This window comes from Nicotiana sylvestris, chromosome 2 (assembly GCF_000393655.2).
Source record: "Nicotiana sylvestris chromosome 2, ASM39365v2, whole genome shotgun sequence".
Taxonomy (NCBI): Eukaryota; Viridiplantae; Streptophyta; class Magnoliopsida; order Solanales; family Solanaceae; genus Nicotiana; species Nicotiana sylvestris.
In genome coordinates this window covers 105,793,952-105,819,739 of record NC_091058.1, presented here as the reverse complement: position 1 = coordinate 105,819,739, position 25,788 = coordinate 105,793,952, and the positions used below count along the sequence as shown (strand labels likewise).

The 25,788-nt window shown below is 38.5% G+C and overlaps 1 protein-coding gene across 3 annotated transcripts; it reads left to right on the top strand.

The window, feature by feature from the left end:
- The first annotated feature begins 20,406 nt into the window (after window positions 1-20,406).
- LOC104229720 (probable N-acetyltransferase HLS1) lies at window positions 20,407-22,662 on the top strand. Of its 3 annotated transcripts, none has more exons than XM_009782417.2 (3): window positions 20,407-20,816; window positions 21,029-21,240; window positions 21,593-22,662. In XM_009782417.2, the coding sequence occupies exons 1-3, from the start codon at window positions 20,757-20,759 to the stop codon at window positions 22,455-22,457; spliced, it is 1,137 nt and encodes a 378-aa protein (XP_009780719.1). In that variant the 5' UTR covers window positions 20,407-20,756; the 3' UTR covers window positions 22,458-22,662. The 3 variants fall into 3 exon arrangements, with proteins under 3 accessions (XP_009780719.1, XP_009780713.1, XP_009780724.1); XM_009782411.2 differs by having other exon boundaries at window positions 20,407-20,896; XM_009782422.2 differs by having other exon boundaries at window positions 20,761-20,849.
- Window positions 22,663-25,788: the final 3,126 nt, after the last annotated feature.

Genomic DNA, 25,788 nt, shown 5'->3' with positions numbered 1-25,788 from the left:
GGCTTACACCATGTTTACTCTCAATACCAATACATAAATCCTAGACCCGGAAATCCACGAATCACAAGCTAAGATCAATACTACATAGCTCTAACTCCGAAATGTCTAATAAGAACAGGAAAGTACAGAAGGGCTAAATACTAAAAGCAGGAATAGAAAGGGACTTCTCGGTCTGCGGACGCGGCAGATGTACTTCGAAGTCTCTAGAGCGGTCACCTACTCAAGAATGATAGGCTTGAGTAGCGGTACCTGGATCTGCACATGAAAAACATGCGCAGAAGGGGGCATGAGTACACCACAGCGGTACTCAGTAAGTGTCAAGCCTAACCTTGGTTGGGTAGTGACGAGGAAGGTCAGTGCCCTACTGAGGTTAAATAAAATATATAGATGACAGGATAATATAAGCAGTGCAATTGAGAATCTACAGTAAGAATCTATACAGGATAATAAGAGTACAATAACGGAAACAAAGATGAAGGCAAACCACAAGGAAGTACCACTCATAACAAGGATGATAACCGCGGATCTCTTGGTATCCCGAGGATATCTTGGTATCCTCAATATATGCTAGGGATCTATTGGTATCCTCAATATATGATATGGATCTCTTGGTATCCCGAGAATCTCTTGGTATCCTCAATATATGCTAGGGATCTCTTGGTATCCTCAATATATGCTAGGGATCTCTCGGTATCCCGAGGATCTCTTGGTATCCTCAATATATGCTAGGGATTTCTTGGTATCCCGAGGATCTCTTGGTATCCTCAATATATGTGTCAGGGATCTCTTGGTATCCCGCACCTCAATTCAGATCATAAATACGTACAGGGGATCTCCCGGGATGTCGTCCCGTAGTCCCAAAGTAAAAACACACAGCAGCAACACAAGAATACCTAATTAAGCTAAATTTCGTACCAAGTAAACAATTAATTCTAGCCTAACATGCTCCACGTAATGCAGTTAAGGCAGTTTAAGCAAATAGGCAATTAAGTCAACTAAACATGCTTTTCTAAACTAGCAACAGGCTAAATTTACAAGTAGAATAAAATAGGGAAAAAACACAATTGAAATACTTAAGGAAAAACTGGATTTTCAACAATTAGCTCAAGCTGGATTTTCAACAATTAGCTCAAGTACGCACTCGTCACCTCACGTACAAGGCATTCCAATTATCAAATATATCATATCCTAAGGGGAAGGTCCCCCACACAAGTTTAGACAAGTCACTTACCTCGAACCGGCTCAAAATCAAACCGAGACCACGCTCTTGCCACGAGTACTCGACTCCAAATGGACCAAATCTATTCAATTCAATTTCATAATGTAAATAACACTTCAAGTAACTGATTCTACAATTAAATTCTAAGCTAATATGCGAAATTAGGTAAAATGATCAAAACTCCCCTTGGGCCCACATTTCGGAATCGGGTGAAATTTATATTTTCAGAAACCTCGTACTCTCATGAGTCTATACATAACAAGAACACTGAAATTGGAGTCCAAATGACCCCTCAAATCCTCATTCAAAAGTCTCATAAACTCAAGCCCTAATTACCCATTTTCCCCAAAATTTTCACCACTAATTAGGTCTTTAATCACATAAGAACGAGTTATGAAGTCAAAGATGTTACCTCCAAGCGATTCCCCTCGAATACTTCTTCTATCCCCTTCAAAGAGCTCCAAAAACGATTAGAAATGGTGGAAATAAACCCCCAAGTCACGGAACCCCTTTTAAAATAATGCCCAGCAGTTTCAGCATCTGCGGTCCCACTTCGCAGAACAAATGTCGCATCTGCGATTTTCACTTAAAATGCCAGCTTCCGTATTTGCGACTCCCAATCCGCAGATGCGGTACCGCTTCTGCGGTTCCTGAAGAAAAGACCAAAATCCGCTTCTGCGGTCCCCAAAACGTAGATGCGAAAATACAGAAGCTGCAACATTTCCTCAAACTTCTTGTTAACCATCCGAAATCACCCCGAGACCCCCGGGACGTCAAGAAAAACCACAAACATCACCTAATACCTTATTCAAACATGTACCAAGACTTAAAACACCTAAAACAACATCAAAACCTCGAATTAACCATGGATTTAAGCCTAAGAACTCCAAAATTCTCAAAATACGTTTTCGATCAAAAAGTCTATCAAACCTCGTCCGAATGACCTGAAATTTTGCACACAAGTCACATTCAACACAGCGGAGCTACTCCAATATCCGGAATTCCATTCCGAACCTCGGATCAAAATCTCACTATCGGACCGGAAACTTAAAAAATTCAACTTCCGGCATTTCAAGCCTAAATTAGCTATGGACCTCCAAAACACACTCCGAACACGCTCCTAACCCCGAAATCACCCAACAGAGCTAACAGAACCATCGAATTTTTATTCTGAGGCCGTCTTCATAGTGTTCTGACTACGTTCAACCTTCCAACACTTAAGCTCTCATTTAGGGACTAAGTGTCCCAAAACTCTCCGAAACTCAAAACCGAACATCCCGGCAAATCGAAATAGCAGAAATAAACTTGGGGAAAGCAGTTAATAGGGGATCGGGGCGTTAATTATTAAGATGACCGGCCGGGTCGTCACATCCTTCTACACTTAAACATTCGTTCGTCCTCGAACGAGCATAAAGACATACCTGAAGTAGTGAAAAGATGAGGGTAACGGCTGCGCATATCCTGCTCGGTCTCCCAGGTATCCTCCTCGACCAGCTGACCCCGCCACTGAACCTTTACTGATGCAATGTTCTTTGACCTCAGCTTTCTAACCTGCCTGTCCAATATCTCTACCGGCTCTTTAACATAGGATAGATCCTTGTCCAACTGGACTGAACTGAAAGCCAACATGTGCGACAGATCACCATGAAACCTCCGTAGCATCGAAACATTAAATACTGGATGAACTCCTGCCAAGCTGGGAGGTAAGGCAAGCTCATAAGCAACCTCCCCAATACGCCTCAATATCTCAAAAGGGCCAATAAACCTCGGACTCAACTTCCCTTTCTTCCCAAATCTCATAAAGCCCTTTATAGGCGAAACCCGAAGCAGAACTCACTCTCCGACCATATAGGAAACATCACGAACCTTCCGGTCCACGTAACTCTTCTGTCTAGACTGGGCTTTACGGAGTCTGTCCTGAATCACCTTCACCTTCTCCAAAGCATCCTGAACCAAATCTGTGCCCAATAATCTGGCCTCACCCGGCTCAAACCAACCCACCGGAGACCTATACCGCATACCATATAAAGCCTCATATGGTGCCATTTGAATGCTGAACTGATAGCTGTTGTTGTAAGCAAACTCCGCCAATGGCATGAACTGATCCCAAGACCCTCCAAACTCAATCACACACGTACAGAGCATATCCTCAAGAATCTGAATAGTGCGCTCAGACTGTCCGCCCGTCTGAGGGTGAAATGCTGTACTCAACTCTACCCGAGTACCCAACTCACGCTGAACGGCCCTCCAAAATCGTAAGGTGAATTGAGAACCTCTATCTGAAATAATGGAAACTGGAATACCATGCAGACGAACAATCTCCTGGATATAAATCTCTGCCAACCGCTCCGAAGAATAGGTAGTACACATAGGAATGAAATGAGCGGACTTGGTCAGCCGATCCACAATCACCCAAATAGCATCAAACTTCTTCAAGGTCCGTGGGAGTCCAACTACAAAGTCCATGGTGATCCGCTCCCACTTCCACTCCGGAATCTCTATCTGCTGAAGCAACCCACCGGGCCTCTGGTGTTCATACTTCACCTACTGACAGTTGAGGCACCGAGCTACAAATCCAACTATATCTTTCTTCATCCGCCTCCATCAATAGTGATACCTCAAATCCTGATACATCTTCGCGGCACCCGGATGGATGGAATACCGCGAGCTATGGGCCTCCTCCAGAATCAACTCCCGAAGCCCATCAACATTGGGTACGCAAATCCGACCCTGCATCCTCAATACCCCATCATCGCCAATAGTCACATCTCTGGCATCACTATGTTGAACCTTGTCTTTGAGGACAAGCAAATGAGGGTCATCATATTGTCGCTCCCTGATACGATCAAATAAGGAAGACTGAGAAACCACGCAAGCTAGAACCCGACTAGGATCTGAAAGATTCAATCTCACAAACTGGCTGGCTAAGGCCTGAACATCCATTGCCATAGTCCTTTCCGATGCTGGTAATTATGCCAAACTCCCCAAATTCTCCGCCCGGCGACTCAAGGCATCAACCACTACATTGGCCTTACCCGGGTGATACAAAATGGTGATATCATAGTCCTTCAACAACTTTAACCACCTCCTCTGGCGCAAATTTAGATCATTTTGCTTGAACAGGTGCTGCAACCTCCAATGGTCAGTATAAATCTCACAGGGAACCCCGTATAAATAATGGCACCAAATCTTTATGGCATGAACAATGGTAGCTAAGTCAAGGTCATGAATAGGGTAATTTTTCTCATGTATCTTCAAATGTCTGGACGCGTAGGCAATCACCCTACTGTCCTGCATCAACACCGCTCCGAGGCCAATCTTCAAGGCATCACAATAGACCGTATAAGACCCCGAACCTGTAGGCAGTATCAAAATTGGGGTTGTGGTCAAAGCTGTCTTGAGCTTCTAAAAGCTCGCCTGACACTCCTCCATCCACTGAAATGGAGCACCCTTATGGGTCAACCTGGTCACAAGGGCTACAATCGATGAAAACTCCTCCACAAAGCGACGGTAGTAACCCGCCAAACCAAGAAAACTGCGGATCTATATAGGTGAGGATGGTCTGGGCCAACTCTGCACGACCTCTATCTTCTTCGGATCCACTTGAATACCCTCACTCGATACCACGTGGCCTAATAATTCCACTGAATCCAACTAAAATGGACATTTCGAGAACTTATCATATAATTTCTTCTCTCCCAAAGTCTAAAGCACAGTCCTCAGGTGCTGCTCATGATCTTCCCAACTCCGGGAATACACCAGAATATCATCAATAAAGACAATGACGAACGAGTCAAGATATGGCCGGAACACACTATGCATCAAATTCATAAAAGCTGCTGGGGCATTGGTCAGCCCAAATGACATAACAAGGAACTTGTAATGACCATATCAAGTCCTGAAAGCAGTCTTCGGGATATCTGGCTCCCGAATCTTCAACTAATGGTAACCTGAGCGCAAGTCAATCTTAGAAAACACTCGTACGCCTTGAAGTTGGTCAAACAGATCATCAATACGAGGCATAGGATAGCGGTTCTTCATGGTAACCTTGTTCAACTAGCAATAATCAATACACATACGCATAGAACCATCCTTCTTATTCACAAATAAGACAGGATAACCCCAAGGCGATACACCCGAATAAAACTCTTATCAAGCAATTCATGTAACTGATCCTTCAAATCCTTCAACTCAGGAAGAGCCATACGATACGGAGGAATAGAAATGGGCTGAGCCCGGCAACAGATCGATGCCAAAATCAATATCTCTATCAGGTGGCATGCCTGGAAGATCAGCTGGAAACACATCGGGAAAATCCCGTACTACTGGGACTGAATCAACTGAAGGGGTATCAATACTGATATCTCTCACATAAGCTAAATACGCATCACACCCCTTCTCAACTATACACTGAGCCTTAAGGAAAGAAATAACTCTACTGGGAGTGTGATCTAAAGTACCCCTCCACTCAACACGCGGTACACCTGGCATAGCCAGCATCACGGTTTTGGCGTGACAATCAAGAATAGCATAATGGGGCGACAACCAGTCCATGCGCAAGATAATATCAAAATCAACCATGCTAAGTAACAATAGATCGGCTCTGGTCTCAAAACCACTAAGAGCAACTAAACACTACTGATAAATGCGGTCCACAATAAGAGAATCTCCCATAGGAGTAGAAACATAAATAGGGGAACTCAAAGAATTCCGAGGTATACCTAAATGCGGAGCAAAATAAGAAGACACATAAGAGTAAGTAGAGCCTGGATCGAATAGAATCGATGCATCTCTATGGCAAACCAATATAATACATGTGATGCCAGAATCGGAGGCAACAACTTCGGTACGGGCAGGAAAGGCATAGTATCTGGCTTGGCCTCCCCCTCGAGGGTGACCTCTACCTCCCAGACCTCCACCTTTAGCTAGCTGAGCAGGTGGGGTAGCAACTGGAGCTGTAATCATAGCCTGAGAACTCTGTGGGGCACGCTATGGCTGAGAAGTCTGTGGAGGTGCACTCCTCCCAAGTCTAGGGCAATCCCTCACCACATGGCGTGTGTCACTACACTTAAAACAAGCTCTGGGAGGAGGTGGCGGTTATGATTGGCTCGTTCCAGGTCTGCTGGACTGACCTCTGAAAGCACCCCGCGCAGGAGGCTTGCTAGAAACCAGAGGTGCATAATAATGCTACTGAGGCCTAGGAGGAGCTGGAGAATTATTCGCTGCTAGAAGAGCTAAACGAACAATGCGATTCATATAACCCCTACCATGATGACCTGTAGCTGGGGTACTGACACTAAAATAATGGCTTGACTCTCGAGACCTCCTAGCCTCCATCTCCTCTCTCTCCCTAGCATGCATACCCTCAATCCTCTTAGCATTGCTCACCACCTGCTGATAAGAAATATCCATCTCCAACTCACGAGCCATGCTAGATCTGATGCTGGGAATAAGCCCCTCAATAAACCGGCGAACCCTCTTGCGAACAGTAGAAACCAAGGCTGGTGCATGCCTAGCCAAACTAGTGTAACAGACAACATATTCTGAGACAGTCATAGCACCCTGGCGTAAATGCTCAAACTCTGTGCGCCATGCAGCCCTGAGGCTCTGAGGAACATACTCTCTCAGGAACAGATCTGAAAATTGAGTCCAAGTCAGTGAAGTAGCCTTATTCGGACTGTCTAACTCATAGGTGTGCCACCACTCATAGGCGGCTCCTTGAAGTTGGAAAGTAGTGAAGGAAACCCCACGCGATCCTGATATACCCATGGAATGGAGAATGCGATAACTCTCATCTAGAAATCCCAGAGCATCCTCCGATGCTAGACCGCTGAATATAGGAGGCTTGTACTTTTTGAACCTCTCAAGCCTTAGCTGCTCCTCCTCGGAATTCGCTGCCCTGCCCTCGGACTGAATTGGCACTGCAAGCAGTACAGGAATAATCTTAGGGACATGCTCAACATGCACTCGCTGCTCAGGAGTGCGGGCGGCGGGAGTTTGTGCTTCTCCCCTGGCCTGAGATGTAGCTGCAGCAAGGGGAAGCAACCCTGCTGAGCCAAGGTGGTGTACATGCTCATGAACTGCGCCAAAGCCTCCTGAAGGGCTGGAGTAATAGTAGCAGTAGGCGTATCAGGTGCTTGGACTCCGACTGGAACTGCTAGTTGTACCTTGGCAGTAGCTCGCATAGGTGCTCTAGCTGCACTACGTGCGCGCCCTCAGCTTCTACCCCGGCCTCAGCCTCTGATTGCTGCAGTAGGGGGCGCGGGTGCCTGATCATATCGGGTAGCACGTGTCCTCACCATCTGTGAGAGAATAGAAGACAGAAGTTTAGAATTGTGGTGTCAAAATATCGCACGACAAGGAATCAAATGAAGTGGAAATTTTCCTAACAGTTACATAGCCTCTCGTAGATAAGTACAGACGTCTCCGTACCGATCAGCGAGATTCTAGTAAACCGGATTGTAATCCATGACTCCTATGAACCTAGAGTTTTGATACCAACTTGTCACAATCCCGGTTCGCCCTCCGTGAACCATCATGATGGCACCTAGTCTCTACGACTAGGTAAGCCTAATTTGCAGAAGAAAAGCCAAAATTTGCAGAAGTAAACAATTTAAAATAGAAATAAAGTAGTAATAGTATTTAAATGTGCCGCTCGGCTTACACCATGTTTACTCTCAATACCAATACATAAATCCAAGACCTGGAAACCCACGAATCATAAGCTAAAATCAACACTACATAGCTCTAACTCCGGAATGTCTAATAAGAACAGGAAAGTACAAAAGGGCTAAATACTAAAAGCAAGAATAGAAAGGGACTTCTCGGTCTGCGGATGCGGTAGATGTACCTCAAAGTCTCTAGAGCGGTCACCTTCTCAAGAATGATAGGCCTGAGTAGCGGTACTTGGATCTGCACATGAAAAATATGCACAGAAGGGGGCATGAGTACGCCATAACGGTACTTAGTAAGTGCCAAGACTAACCTCGGTTGGGTAGTGACAAGGAAGGTCAGGGCCCTATTGAGGTTAAATAAAATATAAAGATGACAAGATAAGATAAGTAGTGCAATTGAGAATCTACAGTAAGAATCTATACAGGATAATAAGAGTACAATAACAGAAACAAAGATGAAGGCAAACCACAGGGAAGTACCACTCATAACAAGGATGATAACCGGGGATCTCTTGGCATCCCGAGGATTTCTTGGTATCCTCAATATATGCTAGGGATATCTCGGCATCCCGAGGATCTCTTGGTATCCTCAATATATGCTAGGGATCTCTTGGTATCCCGAGGATCTCTTGGTATCCTCAATATACGTGCCAGGGATCTCTTGGTATCACTCACCTCAGTTTAAATCATAAATACGTATAGGGGATCTCTTGGGATGCCGTCCCATAGTCCCAAAGTAAAAACACACAGTAGCAACACAAGAATACCCAATTAAGCTAAATTTCGAACCAAGTAAATAGTTAATTCTAGCCTAACATTCTTCATGTAATGCAATTAAGGCAGTTTAAGCAAATAGGCAATTAAGTCAACTAAACATGATTTTCTAAACTAGCAACAGGCTAAATTCACAAGTAGAATAAAACAAGAAAATAAACTCAATTGAAATACTTAAGGAAAAATCGGATTTTCAACAATTAGCTCAAGTACGCGCTCGTCACCTCACGTACAAGGCATTTTAATTATCAAATATATCATATGCTAAGGGGAAGGTCCCCCACACAAGGTTAGACAAGTTACTTACCTCGAACCGGCTCAAAATCAAATCGAGACCATGCTCTTGCCACGAGTATTCGACTCCAAATGGCCCAAATCTATTCAATTCAGTTTCATAATGTAAATAACACTTCAAGTAACTGATTCTACAATTAAATTCTAAGCTAATATATGAAATTAGTTAAAATAACCAAAATGCTCCTCGGCCCACATCTTGGAATTGGGTAAAATTTACATTTTTAGAAACCTCGTACTCTCACGAGTCTATACATAATAAGAACACTGAAATCAGAGTCCAAATGACCCCTCAAATCCTCATTCAAAGGTCTCTTAAACTCAAGCCCTAATTACCCATTTTCCCAAATTTTTCACCACGAATTAGGTCTTTAATCACATAAAAACGAGTTATGAAGTCAAGGATATTACCTCCAAGCAATTCCCCTCGAATCCTTCTTCTATCCCCTTCAAATAGCTCCAACAATGATTAGAAATGGTGGAAATAAACTCCCAAGTTGCGAAACCCCTTTTAAAATAATGCCTAGCAGTTTCTGCATCTGTGGTCATGGGACCGCATCTGCCGTCGAGCCAGCTTCTACATCTGTGACTCCCAATCCGCAGATGCGGTACTGCTTCTGCGGTAATTCCACCGCTTCTGATGTTCCTGAAGAAAAGACCGAAATTCGCTTCTGCGGCGCCGCACCTGGGGTCCCCAAACCACAGATGCAAAAATACCAAAAGCAGCAAAAATACAACAGCTGCAACATTTCCTCAAACTTCTCGTTAACCATCCGAAATCACCCAAGGCCCCCGGGACCTCAACCAAAAGCACAAACACTACCTAATATCTTATTCAAACTTGTACCAATCTTTAAAAAACCTAAAACAACATCAAAACCTCGAATTAATCATGGATTTAAGCCTAAGAACTCCAAAATTCGCAAAATACGCTTTCGATCAAAAATTCTATCAAAACTCGTCTGAATGACCTAAAATTTTGCACACACATCACATTCAACACTACAGAGCTACTCCAACTTCCGGAATTCCATTCTGACCCTCGGATCAAAATCTCACTATCGGACCGGAAACTTCAAAAATTCAACTTCCGGCATTTCTAGCCTAAATTAGCTACGGACTTTCAAAACACTCTCCGAACACGCTCCTAACCCCGAAATCACCCAACGGAGCTAATAGAATCATCGGATTTCCATTCCGAGGCCGTCTTCATACTGTTCCGACTACGGTCAACTTTCTAACACTTAAGCTCTCATTTAGGGACTAAATATCCCAAAACTCTCCGAAACTCAAAACCGAACATCCCAGCAAATCGAAATAGCATAAATAAACTTGAAAAAAGCAGTTAATAGGGGATCGGGGCGTTAATTCTTAAGATGACCGGCCGGGTCGTCACATATTATAATTATATCAAGCTTTATAAACTATCCCAACAAAAAAAATTACTCCATCATGAAGTAAGAAAAGCTAAAAAATACTTTCAAAGGACTAAGAATATTTTTACTACAAAGAGAAAGACTAGAGAAAGAGACCAAGATTACTCTTCTCTTTCTCTTTAGAAACTAAAAAAACTAGATGGAAAATTGGATACAAAGTGGGATGTCTTTATTCTACAAATATACGCCTATTTATAGGAAAATTCCTACAAGGTCTTGGTGAGAACTTGCAAGATAATATCAATATATCTTATGGCCTTGATGGAAATTGACATGGCAATTTATCATGAAATTTTGGCGAGAATTTGCCATAACTTTTGTATCTCTTAACTTTGTGTAGTCTTAGATGAAGTTGTCACGGATGCATCCTTCTTCCTTGAACTGTAGGTTCTTTCTTTTTCTCTTTTTCCATGTATTCTTCTTCCTGCAAGAACCGTTAGAAAACTGCGAGAATAGGATATAAATTGTTCATGTTTTATATCTAAAATATTACATTTTTATATTAAAATATATGAATAATTTTAATTTCTTTTTCTCTTTTTCCATGTATTCTTTTTCCTGCAAGAATTATTAGAAAACTGCGAGAATAGGATATAAATTGGTCATGTTTTATATCTAAAATATTATATTTTTATATTAAAATATATGAATAATTTATATCCATCAATTCCTATGATAGTTCGATCTGCAGGTCAAGGAACCAGGTGCCATACCTTATTCCTTTCAAATTGATGCAGCTCCTCTTGCATGGTTGTTATCCAATCTGCATCTTTCAACGCTCCTTTGATATTTTTGGGCTCTATTTGGGAAAGAAAGGTTGAGTAGGCAAGTGAGTTTCTTGCTTTTGATCTGGTTTGAACTCCTGAGTCAAGAGGAGCGCTTATGTTGTCAAGAGGATATAAGCTTTTGTGCTTCCAATTTGGTACCTGAATCTCATTGGTAGAGGAACCAGGTATGTATGACTGAGGTTCTTGGGCACTTCTTACTTCAGCAAGTGGAGTATCTTAGACTGCATCAACAACTCTGTTTTCTATTTTAGTTGTTGTAATCTAGGGACCAGGTTCCTCTCCAATAGATGGAGATGTATTTGCATCATCTTCACTGGATTCCTTGACATGGCTCATCATGTCTGCCTTTCCATTTGCCACATCAATTGCTTCACCTGGAACAGATAAGGGATCTCCATCTTGATCAACACGTTTGTCCTTCTCACAGAAGAGGTGAGCTTCATCAAAGATCACATGTATACTTTCCTCAACACATTAAGTCCTTTTGTTGCACACTTTGTAAGCTTTGCTTTGAGATGAGCATCCCAGAAAAATTCCTTCATCACTTTTGGCATTGAATTTTCCAAGAGCTTCCTTTTCATTGTTGTGAACAAAGCATTTACACCCAAAAGTCCTTAGATGTGTCAGCTTGGGCTTCCTTCCATTCAGTAGTTTATGGCGTTTTGTTCAGAAGGGACCTGATCATGTACCTGTTCATCAAGTAGCAAAGAGTATTGATAGCTTCTACCCAGAAATACTTTGCGATCCCACTGTCAATTAGCATTGTTCTTGCCATGTCTTCAAGAGTTCTATTTTTTCTCTCTACAACACCATTTTGTTGAGGTGTTCTTGGAGCTGAGAATTGTGAGTGATGCCATTTTTAGTGCAGAACTCATCAAATTTGACATTTTCAAACTCTGTCCCATGATCAGACCTAATGCAGGCTACTTTATTACCCATCTTCACTTGGATATTCTTGACAAAAACAACAAAAACTTCAAAGGTTTCATCCTTGGTCCTGAGGAACAAAGTCCAGGTAAATCTGGAATAGTCATCAACTATCATAAAGATGTACTTCTTTCCTCCTCTGTTAGGCACCCTTATAGGTCCACATAGATCCATGTGGAGAAGATCAAGTGGCCTTGAGGTGCTGACTTCTTTTTTGGGCCTGAATGAGGATCTGACTTACTTCCCTTTTACACATGCATCACATACTTTGTGATCCTTGAAGCTTGACTTGAGTAGACCACGAACCAGGTTCTTCCTGACTAACTTGTTCAGCAACATGAAACTTGCATGACCAAGCCTCCTGTGCCATAATTCAGCATCATCATATACAGTACTTAGACAACTTAGATCAACGTTCTTCAGAGACTCAAAATCAGCTACATAGATATTCTTGTATTTTTTTGCCACTAGCACCACATCACCAGTCACCAGGTTTGTGACTGTACAGATTTTTGACACAAATTCTACCTTGTTTACCTTGTCACAAATTTGGGAAATGCTTAGCAAGTTGTACTTCAACTCGTTCATATAGTGCACATTTTCGATTGAGTGATAAAGAGACTTCCAAATCCTTCTGACTCCCAGAATGTATCCTTTCTTGCCATTTCCAAAGGATACACTCCCTCCTTGCAGGGCCTTAAGTGAAAGAAAATCATTTGTACTTCCAGTCATGTGCTTTGAGCAGCCATTATCCACGTACCATTGTAGGCTGCTTCCTTTCACTTTTCCCTGCACAAGAAAATTAGTAGTTAGCTTTAGGAACCCAAACTAATTTGGGTCCCTTGTAATGAGGAAAGAGGTGAATAAGGGATCTTTTGGTCCATGCAGGAATCATGCGTTTCTTATATGAGGGGGTACTTATTTTTTCAGCAAAAGATTTATTTTTCTACTGTGACTGAAATCTGGCCTTACAATTTTCTTTAAGGTGACCATTGTTACCACACTAAGTGCAAAGCCAATTATCAGGAACAGTAACGTACTTGCTATGAGGGTTGTAGGGAATCTTTCCCTTTGAAACCCAGTCCCCTCTTTATTTCCCCCATTGCTGGTGTACATGGTAGTGATAGCATCAGAGGACCAGGGCCACCTAAGTGATTTTTTAAGATATCTCTTCACTCTTCTTAGTTCTTCCTGAAGTTGTTTGTTTTTCTCAAGCTCGGCACACAGACTAGACTTCACTGAATTTAACTCACTTTTGAGCTTAATGTGTGCCTCGCTTGCAACTTCCTTTCCTTTTTGAGAATTTTCAGGCCAACTCTCCATTTTAAGTCCCCCAATTGTTTTCTTCAAATCCATTACAACCACTAGTAAGTCATCTCTCTCATGCTCAATGCTAGTAACTCTCTCAATTAAGACATCTTTTTCCCTACTAACACTCTCAATAGTCTCTTTTAGGTGTACCACAACAATCATTAGGTCATATCTCTCTTGTTCTACATTTGAATTTTTTTTATCTAAGGCATCCTTATCTTTCTCCAGGTTCTCAATTGTTTCTTTTAGATCAACTACAACAACTACTAGGTCATCTCTGGTCTATTCTGCTTCTCCTAACTCTACAGTCAAAGTATATTTATCATTTATAAGACTATGATAAGCATCGATTAGCACATTTGCCAATTATATGAGTTTTTTTGGAGAATAAGATTTCAGATTTCTCTGAACATCCAAAAAATTTACCTCATCATCGTCATCATCATCTTCATCATTATCAGACTGAGCCATCAAGGCAAAGATTGAATCGTACTCAGTTGCTTCACTTTCCACTACTATCATTAAACTATCACTATGATCAATTTCTTCTTCAGATTCGTTGGAGGAGTCTCCCCATGCAGCAAGGGCTTGCATAACAACATTGTCAGTGGCATTTTTCCTATTGATGTGTTTATCAGGAACTGGGTTCCTCTTGGCTGCTTTGTCAAAGTTGTTTTTGTACTGATCTTGCTTGAGGAGAGGATAATCCTTGATAAAGTGCTCTGGCTTGCCACATTTATGACACAGCTCATAATTTTTTGGTTTTGCTGGAACTTCCTTTTTTGGGAATGCCTCCATTCCTTCGAACCATCTTCTAGAATCTTCTTGTCAAGTAAGCCATATCACTATCCTCATCACTTGTACCATCATTGTCTGTCTTGAGGACCAGGTTCTTCTCTCTTTTAGGCTCTCTTCTTTCACTATCCTTCTTCTTCTTCTTCTTCTTCTTCTTCTTCTTCTTCTTCTTCTTCTTCTTCTTCTTCTTCTGTTTTCAGATTGCCTTAAGCTCATCAATGGTTAGCTCATGCAAGTCTTTAGCCTCTGTAATGACATTCACTTTGCTTTCCCAAGAACTGGGCACCATACTGAGGATTTTTCTGACAAGCTTATTTCTTGGAATAATTTACCAAGAGAGTGAAGCTCATTAATGATAGAGGTTAACTGGGTATGCATATCTTAAATAGATTCATCATCTTTCATCCTAAAGAGCTCGTATTCAGTTGTGAGCATGTCTATCTTGGATTGCTTAACCTGTGTTTTTCCTTCATGAGCTGTCCGAAGAGCTTCCCAAATTTCTTTGGCTGCCTGACATGCCGATTTCCTGTTGTATTCAGGACCAATGCCATACACCAAAATTTTATTTGCACGGAAATTCTTCTCTATGGCCTTTCTATCAGCGTAATTGAATTCTTTCCTCGTCTTGGGAATGGCTACAGCTGGGTCGCCAAGGATCTTGGTAGGGACAAAGGGTCCGTCACATATGACATCCCATAGTTCAGAATCTTCAGCCATGATGAAGTCGTGCATCCTAGTTTTTCACCATCCATAGTATTGATCGTTGAACCTTGGAGGTCTGCAAGTAGACTGTTCTTCTTCGAAGTTTGGAGGAGCAGCCATGAGGATCCTTTCTAGGTGTTAACCTAATATAAAGAACCTGCTCTGATATCAATTGATAGAATATAAGAGTCCACCAAACTCTATAGAGAGCCAGGTTCTCTATAAGGTTCAACATAACACACGCACACAGTAGTAAGTAAATGACAAGAGAAATTTTATGTGAAAAATTTCCATCTCAACGGGATTAAAAACCATGGCCTACCCTTGTAGGATTTCAACTTCACTACTAAACAACTTTTAGATTACAACCTATACAACCTAGGAATTAACATCTTAATCTCTCAATAACTTGTAACAAACACACCTATTACAAGCCACACTTTGTAATACTTCTATTACAAAGACTTCACCACTCGACTAACTCTAGCCAAGACTCAAACACAAAGGTTTAAGATTTACAAAGGGTTTCCTACACACTGCTTCTTAGTAAGCTATGTAGGAGTTACAAGTAAGAACATTAACAAAGTTACAACTTTACTAAGGACATACAATAACTTGATGTGGGATCTGGTCCGTAGTTGTTTTGTTCTTTGTTCTTGAAGCACTTGAGAATTTCTTGCTGGATAATTATGTGAGAGAGCTTGAGTGAAATCTCTAAGCTAGCATTTGGCCATAGACTCCAAATTTGTTTTGAAAATCTGATTTGGGTGAAGGTTGGTTTGAAGATGAAAATGTGTTTGGACATACGTTTTCAAATATATTTCCCAACTTTATTTTGGGAAAACATATATATAATTCCTAAGTTTTGGGATTTTGACCCAAAATCAGCACTTGGGGTGATTTTGCGATTTGTGGTTGGGGAATTGAGATTTTGCCAAAATGTAGGCAAAATTTATGGCCAAACATGAGTTTTGAAAATAAATGCCAAATTTATTTTGGCAAAACTCTTGGCCAAACTGGGCATAAGTGTTCAAGTGATTATTTTACCTTCCTTGATGTTAATAATCCATGTGTGACATCACTTACAATGATGTATGCAAGGTAGGTAAAAAGCCTTCCACAGAAAGTTGAATGCTGCATTGTTCCTTTACTGTAGCGTGTGCAGACAACAACTTTCCAGTTGGAGAGTTGACTTCGTACAATCACCTCGGGAACTGGTAAGGACCTGTTCTCTCAGCTGTTCCTTCGACTCTGAAGAGTTGAGCCATATCCCAAACTGGATCCTAACCTGGAACCTTGTAATCTTAAGGTCTTGAGAATGTTTAACAGGTTCCTTATCTAGTTCTTGATAGTAAGTTTGTTAGATCATCAAAATATAAAACAAAGTACTTATGACAAAGATACTTGTAACCTATCACTTTTAGGGGTCGTTTGGTAGGGCGTATAAGAATAATGCTAAATAAGGTGCATTAGTAATGCAGGGGTTAGTAATGCATAGGTTAGTAATGCAAGCATTAGTTATACATAGATTATTTCTTATGCATTGTTTGGTGTGGTGTATTAAAAATTAAAATGCATTGCATAATTTTTAAGAAATTAATTGTTTACAAAAATACCCTCCATATTCTTTAACTTAAGGAACTTTAAGGATAATTTTGTCTTTAACCAAGCTAATGCATGCATTAATAGCCTTTGTATAGCTAATGCCATGGTTTTCTATGCATTAGCTATACATAAGATAACACAAAATAGAGTATATAACTAATGCTTGTATTAGTTATACATAGATTGAAAAAGTGTACCAAACAAAGCATTACTAATACACAAAGCTAATGCGTGCATTATTTTCTCTAACACACTCTACCAAACGACCTCTTAGTATGGAACGTAAGCTTCACTATAATCGGTCCTAACAGTGAACTTTTAGTGATAGAACAAGCATTTATTTTATTATATAATAGACGAATGTTTTAAAAAAAAATAGAGGTATATATGTTAGATGCATCTGCGTTATCATTCGAATGGAATAAATAATGCCGCTGTAAAATAGACCAATCTTTCCTCCTTTTCAGAGATATATAATGTTTTATGTACCTTTATTATCACAGTTGGTTGGTTGTGATTTGCTTTGATTCTGGTTTCATTTTGGAAAATGATGTGTGCGGCAGGATTTGGTTTTGAGATAATCGGTTTCGAATAATAGGTTGAAGTTGATTGAAGTAACATAACAATGTACTTTCAAATAATAAGAAAATTTAGAAAAATAAAAAGTTTAAATGAAAAAACTGTCCTTTTTTTAAGAAATAAAGCACTTTATTGTTTTATTTTGTTTTGTGTTTTGTCATGTTCTGATTTTAAAACCAGTCCTGATTAATTGTAAGAGAACATAGAAAGCTACTGATAAATTTTACCAGAAAAAAAAAGGATATAAATTAGAGTAGTTATTTTTTTTGTTTAAACAAGACAAAAATAAAGGTGTACTTTCACATTAATTACTTAATTTGTTTGCGTATAAATAAATGCGGTCCCATCTCTCAAGTCTTAATCATTAGATGCCTAAGTTTGTCATTAGAAATTTTACTAGTAATTAATTGATAGCAATATGTTTTTGTAAAAAATCTTATATTTAATAAGTTAGTCAATTCACCAGAAACTGATACGAATCCGCCCAAAAAACAACTAAAATTCTAAATTTGTAAAAGAAGCGCCATTTGTTCTCCATCGTTTCCTTTCACGTTTCTTTAAATACCATCAATTATTTCTTTCGTCATTATCAATTATCCTATTAAATTAGGCCATAAGTGGAAAATATCATACCTAATGCTAATAAAGTACACCATTTACAAACTTCGACAAGTAAGTTCTTTTCGTGGTGACATGATCAACATCGTTTAACAATAGCAGCATACCTTTTTATTTTATCTTATTTTATGAGAAATCTCTTTCTTAATAATTCACATGAAAGTATAATATTAATTGCCTCCAATAATATCCACTTTTTCTTAATATGTTATCTTCTCTTTCCGTTTTAGTTCTTTCTTTTCTCAATTGCTTTCCAATGCTTTTTACGATATTCTTTTAAATGCTCTTTTTGTGAGGGTTAATTTGGATGAAAGGTTGAATTTTTTTTTAATAAGCAGTATTCTACTATTCTAAAGGACATTTCATTTCCCATTTTGGGTTTGTGAGATTATTATGTTATTTGCTTGGATAAATAAACTAAACCGTTTCACTTTTTATGGTTGTATGATATTATAAAGTAGAGAAGCAAAACTGGAAGCTAGCATTATATTCACGAACAAATTTAACCACAAATAAGAATTACTTCACTTGGTGTTTAAATGAGATTTGTAAAATAACTGGAATTGAATTGTCTCTCTTACGCTTTGACTTTAAAATAACTTAAGTTAAGAAAATATTTTTAAAAGACAAGTAGCTACCCTAAAAGAAAACGGGTTAGATCGCTATCCTTTTATTTAAGATACGTGTCAAAGGAGTAATTTTTCTTTGAAAATAAGCTGTAAAATCATTTCTTCAGAAATCCTTTTTTTATATAAAAAAATAAACTTCTTGAAAAATATTAACACGTTTTAGAAAATCTTTTGCTAGATTTCAAAAATTATCCACTGCTAAATGCCACCTAAATACTTTTGCGCATTTCATAATTGAGAACGAAATGCACATTTTGACAAAAACAAGTCGTAGCTACTAGTAGCACCGTTGATAAAATAGGGATAAGATAAAAGCCAAAATGGAAAAAGAGTTTTCAAATACCTCAATTTATATGTCCCTATTACTGTTAGGAGTTAATTTTCCTTCGGATATTGTCCTTTCAATTATTTTTTAAAAAAATTAGAAATTGTTTTTTTATAATATTTCATGTGAAATACAGCACGTATTTGAAAAGAGTACAAAAAGGAGAATTGAAAGAAAACAAAGAATTCGAAAATTAGTTTCAGTTATGGCTTTGTTAGGATTGAATTGGTTGTCCTATCTAGAGATAAATCTTTGCATGATGTTTATATCGGTTAAAACAATTATACTCAACTAGTACAATTGTGTGTCAGGAGTGCTATAAATATTATGGAATGATTCTAGCTGAGGCTAATAGCATACAGACTAGTGTTTTATAGCTGCTCTAGCCGCTAGCTCTGAACAAGAATGCGGGTTTTAATTTCTATATCTCCTTGTCTTCTCATCGGTTGCGACTCTACCCCACCCCCACCCTCACCCCACGTCTTTTTTATTCAAGTTCCGTTATAAATGTGTATTGGTCATTTATTCATGCTCCTATCATGCATTATCACGCATCGGACGAAGTGGCATTCATGCATCAACTCTTTTGATTGGTTTCTGTGTCACTTGTAATTTTAATTGTATTTGTAGTAGAAGTAGAAATAAAACGTTAATTAACAGCACAAATTCTAAGTATAAAGAAAAATTAATTAATAATGTATTAAGAACTGAAATGAAAGGTTCATGAATACAAGGTAGAGCTGTTAAGACTCCTTATATATATGATAATTGCCGGATCGTGAAAGCTTATTATATAGAGGATATGTTTATTATTTGTATTCAAGTCGTTTAAAATAAAATACGTGAAATTTTCTTTTTCGAGTTCTTCTTTGAGTTTTCTATCAGTGTGTGCATATCTTCGTCAAATAAAGGAAATTACAACAAATTTTCATCCCGAAATTTATTGATTTGTATTGATGAATCATTGGAAAATGAAGTTAATGAAACAATATGTTCTTGACTCTTGTCTAATATAATATATACAAAAAAAAAAAACTGAAATTTGAATATGTGCATATAGATAGGATGAGATGCATGTCAAAATTAAAGGCATGAGATGGCTTTGATGCGGTAAGGCGTTATAGTATTGCTGAGATGTTATAATGGGTGAAATATGGATAGGAAGTATTGTATGTGTATTTAAGAGTGGTAATGATTATAAATGCAAGTGATGATGTTAGGGTATAGTTGAAAGAGAAAGAACAACCTACAATTGGGAATGGGACTGCGCAGCCACAGCCGCCATTTCTTCTTCTCCCCACCTTTTCTTCTGATATCATGATTAATTTATAAATTCGAAAACAGTTACTATTAGGAATATTAATAACTCTTTCATTACTAGTCTCTCACACAGAAATTGAAAGAACAGCTATTTTTGGTAGTAGTCCCACTTAGACCACATATATTTTTAATATGAAAAATTTAATTTTTCTAATCTATATAATTTAAAATTATTTTATTCTTTGATAAAAGTTTCTTCCATTAAGTAAGCAAAAGACAAAAAACATAAATAAAAAAGGGGTTTGTTAAACTGCAGAGTATTTCCTAGTCATATTTCATTTTTTTTTTAAAAAGGGGGAGGGGGGTTGGAGGAGAGAAAGGGGCGGGGACTAGAGAAAAGAAAAGACAGCACCAAAAATCAGTATAAAAAGGGAGGCCACATCTAATTTAGCAAAAGAAGAGAAGAAGCAATCACTAGTTATTTCTCCTTTCTCAGTTCTGCTTAATCATGAACAACTACTCACTCCCTTTTCTTTCGAACCTTTTTATTTCCCGGCCTTGAGTCTCTTCTTTGTCGTCCATATATCTTTCTTCTTTCGATGAATCCTCCTTTGTGTTTTTCTTCAATTTCGATAAGCAAAAGCTTTTCCTCTGCCTTTTTACCTTCCTCTACACGTTATACGTAGTAGACTATTATTACATCTCTCTCTTTGGTCTGGTTACAGTTGTTTCTATAGCATAGCATAAGGAAGAAAAAAAAAAGAAAGATAAAAGAAGATGGAGGAGAATGGTGTAGTGTCGATAGTGGTGAGAGAATTTGATGCTAAAAAAGATTGCAGGGAAGTGGAAGAAGTGGAAAGAAGATGCGAAGTTGGACCAAGTGGGAAACTCTCTCTTTTCACTCATCTTTTAGGTGACCCAATTTGCAGAGTTCGCCATTCTCCTGCTTATCTCATGCTGGTAAATATATATATATATATATATATATATATATATATATATATATATATATATTCAATCTTACTATACTTTATTATTTTTGTTTTCGTTGTTTGTAGTATATTAACAGCGTATTCATTATAATGATCACAGGTTGCAGAGATAGTGGTGCATAATGGAGAAAACGAAAAGAAGAGAGCAATAGTAGGGATGATAAGAGGTTGTATCAAAACCGTTACGTGTGGGAAAAAGCTCTCAAGGAATGCTAAAAACAGCTCTGATTCCATTAAACCTCATCCTCAACCTCTTCCTCTTTTCACAAAACTCGCCTATATTTTAGGCCTCCGCGTTTCTCCTTCTCACCGGTAACTACTTCTACTACTCATATTCGTTTTCTTTTTATCTATTGATGCCGACAATCCAAATAAATAAATATTGTAGTAGTATAGCTTATTTAGTTTTTTATGTTAGATCTACATTTAAGTACACACCCGACCAATGATAGTTTAGTTTTTGCTAAAAATGGTTCATTGTGTGGACACATTCTAAAGGCCCCTCTTATTTTTATCACTTTTGTCTTGATATTAAGTATTATACTCAACTCAAACAACTTTTAACAATATTCTACTCCTTAGATAGGCCTTTTTTGTTGGCATCTTGTCAAATATAGGGAGTGCTGTGACAATATTGTGACATGTTTTGATATTTTATTTGCAGGAGAATGGGAATTGGGTTAAAACTGGTGTGCGAAATGGAGGAGTGGTTCAGAGTTAATGGTGCTGAATATTCGTACATAGCTACTGAAAACGACAACCAAGCTTCAATTAAGCTCTTCACCCACAAATGCGGTTACTCCAAGTTCCGTACCCCGTCCATTTTGGTCCAGCCCGTTTTCGCTCATCGGGCCCGGGTATCAAGTCGGGTCACTATCATAAAGCTCAGCCCAACTGACGCTGAAACTCTATACCGCCGCCGGTTCTCAACTACCGAGTTCTTCCCACGCGACATTGATTCTATTCTGTACAATAAGCTCAATCTGGGTACTTTTCTAGCGGTTCCAAAGGGCCATTATTCGGCCCAAACTTGGCCCGGCGTGGACGAGTTCTTGGCGAGTCAGCCCCAGTCATGGGCTGTGCTCAGTGTGTGGAACTGTAAGGACGTGTTCAATCTTGAGGTTCGTGGCGCGTCGCGAATGACACAGATTCTTGCTAAGACGACTCGTTTAGTGGACCGGGCTTTTCCTTGGCTCAAAGTACCATCGGTGCCGGAGGTTTTCAGGCCATTTGGGCTTCACTTTTTGTATGGGCTTGGTGGAGAAGGCCCATTAGCTGAAAAGCTAACAAAATCGCTGTGTGATTTTGCCCACAATCTAGCTAAAGAATCGCGGTGTAGCGTGGTGGCGACGGAGGTGGCAAGTCGTGAACCGTTGAGGTTAGCAATTCCACACTGGAAAAAGCTATCTTGCGCAGAAGATTTATGGTGCATGAAAAGACTAGGGGAAGACTATAGTGACGGGTCATTAGGTGACTGGACAAAATCACTACCTGGTCTTTCTATTTTTGTTGATCCTAGAGAAGTCTAACTTTATAATAGTAGTATAAGTCATGTCCTTTCACACTAGGACTAGTGAAATCTAATTTTAGAAGCTCAAAGAAAAAGCAGGTGAAAAAGTTGATATTTCCTTTTTGGTAGGTTCTGTTTTTTTTGTTGAAGCCAGTTAAACTTTTAACTATATACTAGATATAAGTTGAAGAATGAGAGAACACTTTTTGTTGTTGGTTGGTTGCTGTAAGGGGGGGGGGGGAGAGGGAATATCCCACATTTTATGTTAATGGATGTGGCTTTTTAGATCCTCTTTCGGCCAAAGAGGAGATGTTTCTGTTGTCATATGCTGGAATTTGTTATCTTTTGGCTTCTCTCTATAGTCTATCCCATCCTTTTTGTCTTTCCTTATTCTAAAGTTTAGGAGCAAAGTAAACGATTTAAGATACGAGAATATAATTAAAAAGGTTTGAAAATATATTTCACAGAATATGCTCCTATATCTACTCCTCTCCGTCTAAATAGAAATAGCGAGATTCGATAGTGCAAAGGTTGTCACATCTAACTTTAGACGAGAGTTCTGATCTTGGTTTTTGCTTTTGGAGATTTAGAAATTCCAGAAAATTTTGATTATTGACGTACAAATGAAGTTATCACTCTATTTAATTTTTGGATTCCAAAATGCTTTATTATGAATTTTTCTTTTGCACAACTTAACAATTTACAAGGAAACTCTTAGTATATGATATCTCTACACGAACGAACTATTTTCAATCATTTTCTCGCGTTTTCTTTCACTAGTATTGCTCCATATGTCAAAAATGTTCCAGACTGACTTATTTTTCTAAGATTTAAGAATTTACTAAACTATTTATTTATTATCAAACTAAGTCTTTTGGTTTATTTGAATATTTTTGTACACTCGTTAAACAAATTATATGTTAAATTAATATCTTAAACTCTATAACCAGTCATATATCATCATAATAAATGCGAACATGGAACTTGAAACTATCATTTTATATGATAAAATATCTTTGAGTCTTCAATAATGTTATAATTTGAAAGAGGACATGAGAGATGTGTGCAAGTTGGAATGATGATCACTTGCATTTGGCTTAGTTTTCCACAGTAGGCAATATCACACAAATTTGTAAACCGTTTGTGCTAGTGCTTGTACGTGCAAAGGAATAAGTGGGGATTTTCAAGTGACTACAATTTAGAGGATGTGAGATTTGACAAATTTGGAGGACCCTTCTCATAAACATGGAATAACTTGATGTGCTAGTGCTAGGAGATATATATATCCATTTATGTGAAGTCATTAAGATAAGCTAGCCCAAGTACCTTTTTCTTGGTTTCGTTACTTTCTTATTCATCATGTTGTCTTGTCAAACAAATGGACTACTACTCCGTGTTATAATTATGTTAAAAAGTAGTATGAGCTGTGCAAAGAATTTGTTTCTATGTGAAAACCAAAAATAAAAATGTAACTAGAAAGATAGTGATTAGGGATCACTTGGAACTGACGAGGGGTGGGGGATCAGACTTCCACTTATTTCAACTGCACATGAATAAATGAGGGACCATTTCTTTCCACTAGCTACTTTTTTGTGGTCTCCATTTGATTAGGACAAGCCAAAAATTTCTCCCATTTCTAATGTACTGTAAGGGCTCGTTTGGGATAAGAGATAATTAATTTTGCGATTGAATTTGAGATGATCTTATTTTACATTTGGTTGAGATTAAATTGCAATATAACTAATTTCGAAATTAGTTGATCCGGAAGTACAATGTTATTTATATCCCTATGGAAGGATGGGATAATAATTAACCAGGGGCGTACGCAGAAATTTTTATAAGCGTGTCGAAATTTATAGAAGAAATGAAATATAAATTTGATTATCATACTATTAGACAAGAAATAGCCTTAGTCTGATGGTTTTGTTGAGTTTTAAGTTAAAAAAGGTCCTGAGTTCTATAAATTTTTAATCACAAAGGCTCTTTCGAAGTACTAGCTGAGGTTTGAACCTTTGCTTTTAAGTTAGAAAAGGTCCTGAGTTCTATAAATTTTTAATCACAAAAGCTCTTTCGAATATTTGCAAAAGAAAAATGTGTTAGTTGAGGTTTGAACCTTTGACCTTTTAAGCAAAATCAAGCACATAACTAACACACCAAGACACAATTTATGTGAAGTGTCATTTTTTCCTACTTATCCGTTTCCGTACGAATATTAGTACATATATTTAGTAAAAAATTTCGACAAAGCGGTGTCGTATGACACCGCTCTGGTAAATATGCATCCACCTCGTGGATAACAATTCTGAGATAACTTGTTTCCTAACCAATCGACCGCTAATATTTATGGAAAGACGATGCTTCTGTAAACATATACTGCTGAAGTTCTATCTGAGTAATAATTGGATGGTGGGGGAGTAAATTATACAATCTTTAATTTTGTTCCTTTTGACAGTGCGAGAAATTGTAACGTTACTATCCGAGTAATATGGCGCATATAATATGTTTTTGGCGTTGCAGCAAAAAGTTTAGTCCGAAGATTGTCTTTTTGATCTGCATACAACATTGGCTATTGGGGTACCCATCAAGAGGGTAGCGGCAGTAGGATACTAAATTCAGACCATCATATTGTTCTACATGATCAATCACCATCAAATCTTAGACATATAAAACTAGATACTTTGGTCCTCATAATTCAGTTGATATTATGTTAATATTGAAAGGAGCAAGATGGAGTCAAAAATTAAAAGAAAGGAAACCGCAACTAAAAACCCTTTGTTCGTCGTGACTATTAATATAAATTGAGTGCCGATCATATCTTTTTCTTGCATGAAATTCCTACTCTCCCACTTAAACCCTATGATAATGTAGGTGCCAAGTGAAAATGCAATTTAAAACTTTTTCTTTGTCATGATTGGCAAGGTTTTCATAAGAATTACGTGTAGTATGGAGTTCAAACTGACAAATTTTAATGTATGGATAGTAAATAATACCACGTATATGCAGTTCACCATTAATATTATTTCCCTGAAATTTCTTCTGCAAGTAATTACACTTAAATTTTCACCTTTTTTTTTGTATTATCAAGCAATAATATCATGGAATCTAGAATAAAAATTGAAAGTTATGTGTCAAATCATGTGTGTTTCATCTGAATATCAAAACTTCACGGGGAATCCTAATCTATCCAGTTGGAAAAGTTGTTTTATGATCATACAATTCATGAAGCCAAGGCTACTTTTGATGACTGGCTTTGCTTGGTGCTGATTAATTATGTGTGAGATCAAGTGTTAGTTGTCATTATGGATAGTCAATTTCAGACAATATATAATCCACTGAAAAAACTGTATCAT

What these genes read in the sequence shown, in the direction of transcription:
- LOC104229720 (XM_009782411.2), top strand. Translation starts at nt 20,714, where the DNA reads ATGGAGGAGAATGGTGTAGTGTCGATAGTGGTGAGAGAATTTGATGCT. An exon ending in CTCCTGCTTATCTCATGCTG is followed by an intron (nt 20,897 to 21,028) that starts GTAAATATATAT and finishes TAATGATCACAG; the next exon opens with GTTGCAGAGATAGTGGTGCA. An exon ending in CGCGTTTCTCCTTCTCACCG is followed by an intron (nt 21,241 to 21,592) that starts GTAACTACTTCT and finishes TTTTATTTGCAG; the next exon opens with GAGAATGGGAATTGGGTTAA.